Source organism: Drosophila pseudoobscura, chromosome 3 (assembly GCF_009870125.1).
Source record: "Drosophila pseudoobscura strain MV-25-SWS-2005 chromosome 3, UCI_Dpse_MV25, whole genome shotgun sequence".
Classification (NCBI taxonomy): domain Eukaryota; kingdom Metazoa; phylum Arthropoda; class Insecta; order Diptera; family Drosophilidae; genus Drosophila; species Drosophila pseudoobscura.
Genome location: NC_046680.1, coordinates 13,800,872 through 13,811,387, shown reverse-complemented (window position 1 = coordinate 13,811,387; position 10,516 = coordinate 13,800,872). Strand labels below are relative to the sequence as shown.

Below are 10,516 nucleotides of genomic sequence, written 5' to 3'. Positions count from 1 at the left end.
CATAAGGATATATGATATATGGTTGGTGGGAAATGCCTTACAATAGTTGAGATGAAATTTTCTGCTGTACCTGACAGATCGCTTAGGCAGAAAACTGATGCTGAACGTCGTCGCCGCATGGCGCATCCAATGTGAGAGCTTTTGGGAATCCAGTCATCTTTGAAAATGGTAGAAATTACAAGCAATTGACATAATAACAAACGCTCGTCTCACCCACTCCCCCTGTGCGTTCTGATGGAGAAAGAGCGGGCACAGGCTGTAAGCGAAACTACTCGAAAGTACGAGTACTCGTGCTCGGGAGAGCACAATACAATTACAAATGCCAGTTGGCGGGTCGGCGAAAGATCAAAGCGAGGCAAAACCGCTGCGCAGCCAAAGAAATAACAGAAAATAACGTGGCCAGCGTGCAACAATAACAATGGCAATAAAGATAAAAATAATAAAATATAAGCCAAGGAAAAATCATGTACAGAAAAATGGCACAGACACAGCGGCAACAAGCAGCATCGCAGCATCGCAGCACCAATGCCAATACCAACACCAACTTCAACTCCACTCGACTCGACTCGACTCGACAACTTTCCCAAGCAATATGCAAATATATCATAGCCGGCTAGTTACCCTGATGGATGGTACAGCCAAATGGTTCATGAGTCATCCGCAGTGGTGGCCGCTCACTCGATACCAGGATACCACGATACGACGATGCCACAAACTGAGAGCAGGTACGACACCAAAGTTACGGTTTGATCACAAGTTGAGCGTAAAATATGCTAAAGATCATTCGGGTGTCAGTGACTGTGTGTGCCGGCAAATAAGCGTAAAATGATCAAAGACTCTTCGCGCGCTATGCCAAGTCCACAATCGTTCTGTACTCTACTCTACTCTACCCTTCTCTCTATCCCCAGAAAGGTAACTTTATTCTGCTGCCACGCTGTGGCATACTGCACGTATACTTGCTACGTGCGCGCATTTTGCAAAATAACATTCAATTTGTGCAACCTGATCAAGCAATTGCATCAACCGCTGATCGATGATCACCCAAAAGCAGGCTTTAATAAATAATCAAAGTACTCGATTGTAATCACATTTCGCGATCCATATTTCGAGAACCCTTAGCTCTTTCGCTTGGCGTTTGTGCATATTTTTACGCTTGCTTAAAGCTGCCGAGTGCCGGGCTCAAAGAAGATCACCGACGGATCGGCTCTCCCCCCGTCCCCTCCGCACTACTCGATCTCCATCTGCATCAGCGATGTAAATTACATGTTGGCCACTTTGATGATTTCTACAATTGCTGGCCAGCATCAGCAGCAATAACAACAATTTGTAGTCGCTGCAGACAGGCTGGCTGCCGCAGCCTCAGCCGCTGCATGCCGCAGTCCAATTGGCCCAAGCCGGCAACGAAATCACAGCACAGCTGCACTACCATTATTCAGCCGTTCTTCCACAGCTCCGGCTTCGTCTCTGTCTCTGTCTCTGTCTCCGGTGTCTGGTCTTCTCCCGGTCGAAGTGGTTTCTTATTGAATTATAATGTTATTTGGTGGTCGTTGCCGTTACCGCTGCCGCTGCCGCTGCCACTGCCACTGCCTCTTCTCCATCTACGTCATCGACTGCGACTTGCAGACTTTGTGCAGGCAAAGATCGCCTAAGGGGATCCCCTCCGAATCGATGGTTAAGTCTCGTTTCAGCGGGATATTAAGACATTTCAGATGGCAAAGTGAGAGTAATCCTAGTTGCATCGATCGATACAGTAACCCTCTCGAGTTCCAAACCACCTGCTGAACCAGCCATCACATGTCAGCGACTCCCAAGAATGCTACGGGTCTAATTTAAAAGCTCGCATGCGTAACTCCAACACCAGGCCTATCAAGTTTTCAACGCGATTCGATCAAAATTCAGGCGTAATTGCCCTGGAGCGATTCTGGAGCAGTACAGAAATGAGGAACGGGACCGGCAAAGGGCCACCCTCGGAAATGAAGACGCAGAGGAGCGGCAACCGGAGGTTGTGTGAACCGAAAGCCAGCCCTTGCACAGTGCCGAAACAAAGCAGAAAGAGATACGCTCTAAATTTGCGTTACGTAACGGAATTTAAAGCGTTCCTTATCAGATTGGTTTTGATGTTTTATCAACGCTCGCCCGCCTTCCCTCTCGGCCGCTGCTCGCATGAGCATGAACGACTTCCTTCACAGTTGTTGCTCGGTTGCGCCATTTAATACGTAAATAATTTTTAATGAATATATGATAAATTTTTTTTGGCGTGTGGTTCGGAAACAAGCGCATGAGTACGTGAAAAATTTGCGGAAAATTTCCTCACCGTCAACACTTGAAAATTGTGTGTGTTTTTCGGCGGCTGATGTTTGTTTCGGTGCGGATCATTGGATCGACGCGACGTTGGCTATCGGTAGCAATTAACGGTTGCAACTCGGATTGGACACGTACGATTTGGTACAAGATTAAGCCGTCAAGTTGTCAGAATAATCAGCAGAGTGGATTAAGGTCTAGAACTTTGTATGTGGTTTAAATAGTATCCACCAACAGACTGCAATTGCTCATCAAGTCGTCCATCAACGCGGTCTCCGATCATCAATCAAAATTCAGCATTTCGAGACAAAGCGACCACAAACTGAACTCAGCTACCGGAGCTACACTCTCAGCCAAGTTGGCCACACAGGAAGTTGGCTTTGAGCGAAAGAAGGAATGAAGAATTCGCATGCTACCGGCTACCGGCAAGTGAGGGCTCACTATCGAAAACGCATAAATCACGATCATTTTCAGACGGTTGGGCCTTTCAACAGCTTTGTCAAATGTGTGCCGCATCGGAACTCACACTCAGCTCTCGACTGCCACACAAATTAAATTTGTATAAAAATATCCAAGTTGGTGGGCCCGGACCCAGGGACGAGCCGACAGGACAAACGAAGCCGCAGGCTACTGTATGGCAGTGCAGGGACAAAGTGAAACTGCCCCAGGCAGGAAAGAACTCCGCTCCCCAGGACGAGCTGGGCGATCAATTATGATTGTCACAGTTGACACACATTATCGCCCTCGTAGTGACGTAGTGGGCCCGAAAGAGAACTAGGGAACCTGTCGTCGTGGCAGGACTCTTCCCATTCTTCAGTGTTTCAAGACCCTGGCGATATGAACTAATTGATGTTTTCATTTAGGCACTCGGACGACCCGGAGAACGTATTCATTCTAGGTGGTAAGTGCGACGCCCGCTGTGCACACATAATTGAGAGCAGCGGGGAAGGGAGGGCATATCCTGAGCATCGGCTACCTACCAGGGACCTACACCTACACCACCACCACCACCACCACCACCCAGGACTTCGATCGGTCGTAACTAGTGCATGAGGAGGATGCCCAGCCGAAGGCTACGAGTATGTAGTGTCCATCCCTCTTCCCTCCCGCATTTTGTCAATGGCTTTGTTCACTCCCGTGTGCTCTCCTCTCCAGTGTCGGGTCGTCTCATCCTTGACCAGGCCCACAACTTGGCGGCATCTTGAAAGTACCCTCATATTTGACGTTGGTGGTCGTCGGACTCTGCCCATACTCTGCGCATCTCCTTTGTCAATTGCTCTATTTTTCTGCTATGTGTGTGGGTCCTTTAAACAATTGCCAATTCCTAAATTATTTTCGTATTATCGAATCCGCAGTGCGTGCTTGTCGTTTTTGTATCTAATTGTTTAATTGTCAGATCATGAGTCGGCGTGTTGTCTGGATATGTCAAGAGAGCGCCCTTATCCATGTCTGGGAAATGCTCACTCTACAAGGGATATCTCAGCTCCAGGCGTATCCCTGTGTTAGTTCATTGTTCCCCTGTCAGTTTAGGGGACAATTTCTGTTCGATTTTGAAGGATTAGTTGATTGTGGACCTGTCCAGGCCCAGGCGACATGTACACGACCGAAACAGGACATGTGTGTGGTCCAAGATCATGAGGAACTCCATTAGTTTAATTAAGTGTGAGAAGGTTTCTCTACTTCGATTTCACTTACTGGGGGGGTGTGGAGACTGGAATGGCTTGCCGCAAAAGCTCCATCCAGCGATCGGCTCACGTACACGTGTGTGGCTGTGACTGGCACCAATACAATGTTCCTTTTCGCACACAAACACACTGGAAGGAATACGAGTGAGTGCGTGACGAAGCGCACCAACATTTGCCCCAAACGAAACTTAATACTTGAAACTTCTTTAATGGCCAGAGGTGCCCTTTGCCCTTTGTTTCGATAATCATAAAACAAGTGCTAATTTCTCCAGTTTAGATTTAAAATTTTATTGTTTTGATTTTCGCTTTTTGCTTAAATTTACTAGGTATTCAAAATATTTATAAACAGTCTTAGGGTCTTTACACAAGATAATGCTACCAGTAGATTAGAAGTAAAGTAATAAAACAATAATTGTTTAAACGACGAATATCGAATCAAATTTCCAATTCCGTAGAGCCAGCCATGGCGGCCATTCTGTTCTTAGAAGCCAAAGTACGGGTAGGCTGGAGCAGCCGGGACCATGGAGCTCTTCTGCTCCACCTGATGGTGGTGGTAGCCGCCCATGTGGTTGGCCGTGGGAGCACTGGAGGGGAAGAAGGACCCAGCAAAGTTGTAGCTGTCCCACGAGGAGGGGTGATGCGAGCCAGAAGCCGCGGCGGAGGCGAACTGCGAACGGAGTTGCTCAGCGGATGTGGCTGCAGTTGAGGGCATTGTGTAGGCTCCGGCGGAGCCAGTGGCCGAGTACGCAGCACTGGCCGATCCCATGGAGTAGGTGGAGTTCATGAAATCGTTGCCGCTGGCCGGATGCTGAGCCTGCGACTGTACGGGACTGTGGGCGGCGGAGCTGCTGCCCGTGCTACTGGCTGGCGACATGGAGGCCACCGAGCCGCCATAGGCAGCATGCGTCTCATAGGCCGCACCCGATGCGGGCCACGCCTGGGAGCTGTACAAGCTCATTCCCATGCTGGGAGCTGTGGCAGAGGCGGCTGAGGCTGTAGCTCCATAGGAAGTGGCTGTGGATGCGAAGCTGGGCACCTGCTGGGTGTTCAGTTGCTTGCGCAGACGAGCACGACGGTTGGAGAACCACACTTGGACACGGGCCTCGGTCAGGCCGGTGCTCTGGGCCAGCTCCTCCCGTGTATAGACATCTGGGTACTGGGTGCGAGCGAATATGCGCTCGAGGGCATCGATCTGGTCGTTGGAGAAAGTGGTGCGCGAGCGCCTTTGCTTCCTCTTCAGCTGCACACTGGGCTCGGTGTCATCCTCGCTCTCGTCCTCGCTGCCCGCCGAGGCAGCGCCACCCCCGAGGATGCCATCAATGCTGTGGGAGGCTCCGGAGCCCGAGGTGGCGCGCAGCAAGCGCGAAATGGAGCTGACTGAGGGGGCATTCTGTTTGTCACAGATCCCGGCCTCGATCAGCTTGGCGCGAATTTCCCAGCTGAAGATGCCGGGCTGCGACTGCTTCAGCTCCTCGATCCTGGTCTCGATGTCGGGTGTGGCCACACGTGGCTTGCTGCCGCCGATCACACCAGGGCGAATGGAGCCGGTCTCTTGGAAGCGGTTGAGGATCTTGGAGACACAGCCGTGGGAGACACGCAACTGGCGAGAGATCACGCACGGACGGACCCCAGCTGCTGCCATCTCGACGATTTGGCGACGAATGTGATTCGGCAATGGACGGCCATTGATGAAAACGCCTCCAAGCTGATTTACCCGACCTTGTCCTGAAAGTAGACGAAAGAGAAAGGATGATTAGTATCATGTTCTAAGAGTTCTTTTCAGTTCCAGATAATCTACAAGCTGGCTTTCTTCTATGTGTATTTATTGTGTGTGGAGGGCCCGTGATCCTGTTCTTGGGTCGATCTTTCAATTAACTTTTCTTCTGTGCTCGATTGAGCAGCAATTGGTAATCTATTTAGACTGCACTGCCCACTTCACTGCATTGCATTCGAAAATGCACTAAGCAGGATCAGCCCAAGGATCAATTCGCACGATCTTTTGTTCTGCTGAGCTAGAAACGATTCGTTGGTCATTTGTAAACATAACAAAACGCAAATTGCCAATTTGCGTAGGTCTTTTCGAACAGAAGAAAAGAAAGCGCTGATCGGTGGCAGTGGCAGTGGCTGGCAGGGGGGGAGGGGGGGGATATACTGAAACTGCCGCTCAGGCCGGAGAATGATGCGGCACAGCTGCATCCCATGTTGGCCCATGCAATCAAATCAAACTAATAATCCATAAGCGCTGCGGACACCCAGCTGTGCCAGCTAATATAAGTATATAAAGGCCAGCCCCAAAAACACAACAACGGCCAACAGGCAACAACCCAAAAGAGAAATAAAGCCCCAGCCCCAGTCGCAGTCGCAGTCGCAGTCGCGGACGCAGTCTCTGTCCAGGCCTGGCTCTGGCTCTGGCTCTGGGTCTGGGTCGGAGTCTGTTGTTTGGGGCGCTGACGGTACTGCTACGTGATACACAAGACCCAAAGCACAAGCGCGAACCCCAGCTCAGACACAGACACTGAGCCAAGATCAAAGCGCAATAGCCGACAGAGGCAAGAGACGAGACGAGACAAGAGTCAAGCCAAGAGCTGGCCTGGCCAGACGACCGACCGCGCCAAAAAGTCTGCAAAGTCTGCACTGGAAGCTGGGATGCTGCGGTGCTGCGGAGCTGGGATGCTGGCCGGCCTGCAAGTCCCCGATCACAATCAATAAGTCAAAAAGCTGATCATGCTGCCGACCGGGTAATGATCTCTCGTTTGAAAACAGCGGGCGAAAGCGCTGCCCCAAATGATGAGCCAGCACTTTTCAATGTCCGACTCTGACGTTTTGTACTCGTAATTGTGGTAATTGGTAATAGGCCAGTGCGTAGAATCTGTGATCTGCTATCAGTGCTTACCTTGGAAGGGATATCCAGCAAAGTAGGGAGTCATGTTGAGAGCCGACACAGCCATATCTTTCAGTAATCCGTTCTCTCGGCTTGGCTAAATATAGACAACACTTGTGTTCGTTCTACTTTTTCTTTTTTTTTTTTTGATCTAACAGTATTCAATCTTCACAATCACTAGGAAATCCACAAAGTAAGATTTTTCTCAAGATAACTTTTCCCTTCGATTTGTTAATGCGAATGCGCAGTGCTCAGTGCTCAGTGCTCAGTGATGCTGCTCGTTTGCTTGACACCTCGAAACTGATTTTGAAATGGTCAGCCACCAAGACTAAAACGAATTCGTGAGATTCTCAGAGCCAAGGAAACAAGTTTTTGGTCGGAGAAAAACCCAAGCGAGCGAGGGTGGAAGTGCAAGCAGGCAGCATTCAGCACTCAGTAGTCGGAGTGAGAACGAGAGGTAGGTAGCGATCGGCCGAGAGCGTGGCTGCGGCCTGTGCTAGAGCAGAGCAGTGCCAGCCCTGTGTTAGAGGAGATAAGCAGGCGAGAAAGAGAGAACCACACGAATTTTCATAGTATGGCTGCAATGCCGCTTAGCTCCGCCCCCGGACCAAAACCAAAACCAAATTTAATGTTGTTTCATTTTCTCGGTGGAGCTGATTTTTTGGATAAGCCCAAGTGGGCTCAGAGTCGGTACTCCACTGCGATTATTTATTTTATTTGCGCCTGATTTGGAGTTATGCGAATTCCAGTGTTTACCTAGGGCTGCTGCGTCTCTAAGGTCTCCAGTTTAGCAACAGTCACTTTATGTTTCCGGCTGGCATTTGGGTTGATTGGACACGTCGTAATCATATTATCTACAGGATTTCCGTTTGCCTTCCGTTTAAAGACTCACTGCGAAAATACACGTGTATCCTCCATTGAGGAAGCCGAAGGAGAGAAAACACTTTTGCTCATTTGAATTGCTTTGAAAGATTGAAGGAAGAATAACAGAATGTGAAAAAGGTTACAAAGCCCCCTCGAAAGGGAGTGGGTGGCCGGGGGTGGGCAAGATGCACGCGCTCCCGCCCATATTCAACAGTCTGACCGACGTCACTGGGAGGTCTTAGCGTGGCTCCCCTTTTACCCTTCGAATGGCATTTTATTTGCATTCCGCTTTGTCTGGAAAACGCCTTCAGGCATACCTTGGCCTTGGGCTAAAAGGGGAGCAGCCTGGGTCCACATCAGTGTTTTCTGTGTTCGTTGGCTTCCGGATATAATATGGTATCATAACACTCGTACAACTCATAACTATTTCGGTACAGCACTTACCATAACTTCGGTGTGCTCCATTAAATGTTTGTTCCCTTGCACACTCCCAAGATGTGATTCAATTACTGGAGCTGGCCAACAGGCCTGCTGTTGCTGTTGTTTGCTTTTGTTAATTAGAACGAACCCGATACCCAAGACAACAGACAACAGACAACATTAATATTCATGGGAAACGGAGAGGCGGAAAGGCCACTAATATGTGTGAACGAGTGGGAAGCTGACAAAAAGATTTTCGCACGAGGAAAAGGGGAAAAAAAACTTCATTTCCGAGTGCATGACTTTTGGTTAATTTGCTGTTTGCGCTTGGCTCTTTCGGTGCTGTGACCTCTTTGCGCCGAGTGTCGGTCGAAATCAAAGAACTTTTGGGCATGTTGCGTATACGCCGCGTGTGCGAGCATTGAAAATTATGCGGCATCATATCCAAGGCTGAAGCAAGGCTGAAGACATGGACAATATGAACAAACTTGTTGCCACTGCCGATGGAAGCGCACGAGTGTGTATCTGTGAGATACTTTTCGCGTGGGTGCTATGCCGCCACCGCCACTGACGCTCACGTTGAATGTGTGCCATTTGGCAATAATTGTAAGGCTATTGTTTGGTTGCCCGCCACGCTCTGTGTGTGGCTTCGCCTCGAGGCAATCGCTCAAATCTTATGACAACTCAAACAGCTACTGTGCGATTGGCAAAAATACCGCTGCCGATAGCGATACTGCTGCAGATACACATACAGATACAGGCACAGATTGTTTGTCTGCGGCAGTGATGTATCTGTATCTATTGAACTTTCGAATGGCAAGTGTTCGCTGGGTGCGTTCGGTTTATTGTCTGTCTCTCCATCTCGACTGCCGCTTCTCCTTTATTCACCCTGTTTTCGCGCTTGCCTTTCAATTCATATTATTTGGAAAAATAAATAGCCAACTATTCTTCAGGTTATAGAGAAATACTTTACACTCGTCGACTGTGGCATTTTTGTGGGAATTTTTTAATATTTTACCCAGACAAGGACAGACAAGGAAACGAGTAATGGAGGCCATGTATTGGCCTAGCTGACGGCTGACGGCTGATGGTTGGCACATTGCTCGGGTATCAGTTGAAGTCGGAAAATTCATTTTTACCAACGAAGGTCTTTGAGTGATGCCTTTAAAATGCTGTGGAATTCGATTTCTACGGATATTGGAAGACGGGAGAGTTTTCTTTTCGGAGGCCTGCTCCAATATTGATTTAAGTTAGTCCCTGGAACAACAATTTTTCAAAACGTCGTATATTAGTAAGTAATGAAGATCCCTCCAAAATGCTGGGCTAATGATTCTTAAAGCGCTCCCAATAAATTCCTCTGAAAAATTACCACTAACGCCCATATGTCAGCTTAAACGAAAGCCCCTCTGCCCCGAGGCCCCGAGGCCATCGGGAACGGCAACAGCTGTGGGGGCAGAGGCTGCCCCGACTGCGGTCGGTGAAACAAGAAAACTAAATTAAAACCCAACCGCAACTGTTTACACAGCAAATGTTACCACGAAGGGGCGGCTCAACAAAGCCTCGAACTGGGGCTGGAACTGAAATCCCAGAAATGAAATAAAGGAGAAAGATGATTAATTAGGGCGGCTACTTGCCAGAGTGGGATCGGATCGGGAGAGCAGTTGCCGGTTGATCGGGACAGTTGGGCCGAGAGGTGAGAAGAGTAATATGTACAAATATATCACTCCTTCGGAACGGTTAAAAACGAATTAATAATGTGTGATCGGATGACGCCCCCAAAATGTGGAATGCCAGTTGGCCAGCTCAACGAAAGGAGAATCATCTAATAGCCCTTCGGCTATCCTGGGGGATGTTGCGGCCAATCAGGAGTGTTGCAGAGGCGGGCACGCGTATCGCCACGATGATATGGCAAAAGGATGTCTCGAACATACGAGCAGAGCATAGGGATCGCTTGACTTTTGGATGGGCACACAAAGAATGCCATTATGTGCATGATCTGTGGTTTCCCTTTCAACTCTGCTCCGCTTGCGGCGCTTTGTCGGCAAAAGAGTAGAGAGAGAGACCAGTAGGGGAGTGAAGTGAGCGTCAATGACGTAGAGGGAGGACACCCAAGCCGCTGCCACCATCGAAGTGTGAATTCTAACAGCCCGCGTCGGCGTGGCCCTCGCCGTCGTAAATAAAACATTTGATCTCCAGTCACAGTCGCTGAAATGTGGCGGATTCGGATTCTTTGAAAAGCAAAGAGGGACAGGCAGAGAAACGAAGAGTCCGACGAGTCCGATGATCAGGATGAAGATGAACCTTAATTGCACTTCGGCGTAGCGCCTTCGTTTATCGCGTTCCTGTTAATTTGAAGCTGATCCTT

At 49.2% G+C, this 10,516-nt stretch overlaps 1 protein-coding gene across 1 annotated transcript; it reads right to left on the bottom strand.

Annotated features, from left to right (window-relative positions):
* Positions 1-4,266: 4,266 nt before the first annotated feature.
* On the bottom strand, positions 4,267-7,200 carry gsb (paired box protein gooseberry). The gene is made up of 2 exons (XM_001361112.5): positions 6,880-7,200; positions 4,267-5,711 (listed from the first exon to the last, which is right to left on the bottom strand). Exons 1-2 carry the CDS (start codon positions 6,932-6,934, stop codon positions 4,468-4,470), a joined length of 1,299 nt encoding a protein of 432 aa, XP_001361149.2. The 5' UTR covers positions 6,935-7,200; the 3' UTR covers positions 4,267-4,467.
* Between the last annotated feature and the right edge of the window lie 3,316 nt (positions 7,201-10,516).

Bases quoted from the DNA above. Each gene is read 5' to 3' on its own strand.
- gsb (XM_001361112.5), bottom strand. From the start codon at position 6,934: ATGGCTGTGTCGGCTCTCAACATGACTCCCTACTTTGCTGGATATCCC. The intron at 5,712-6,879 runs GTAAGCACTGAT...GTCTACTTTCAG, and splicing joins TGCTGGATATCCCTTCCAAG to GACAAGGTCGGGTAAATCAG.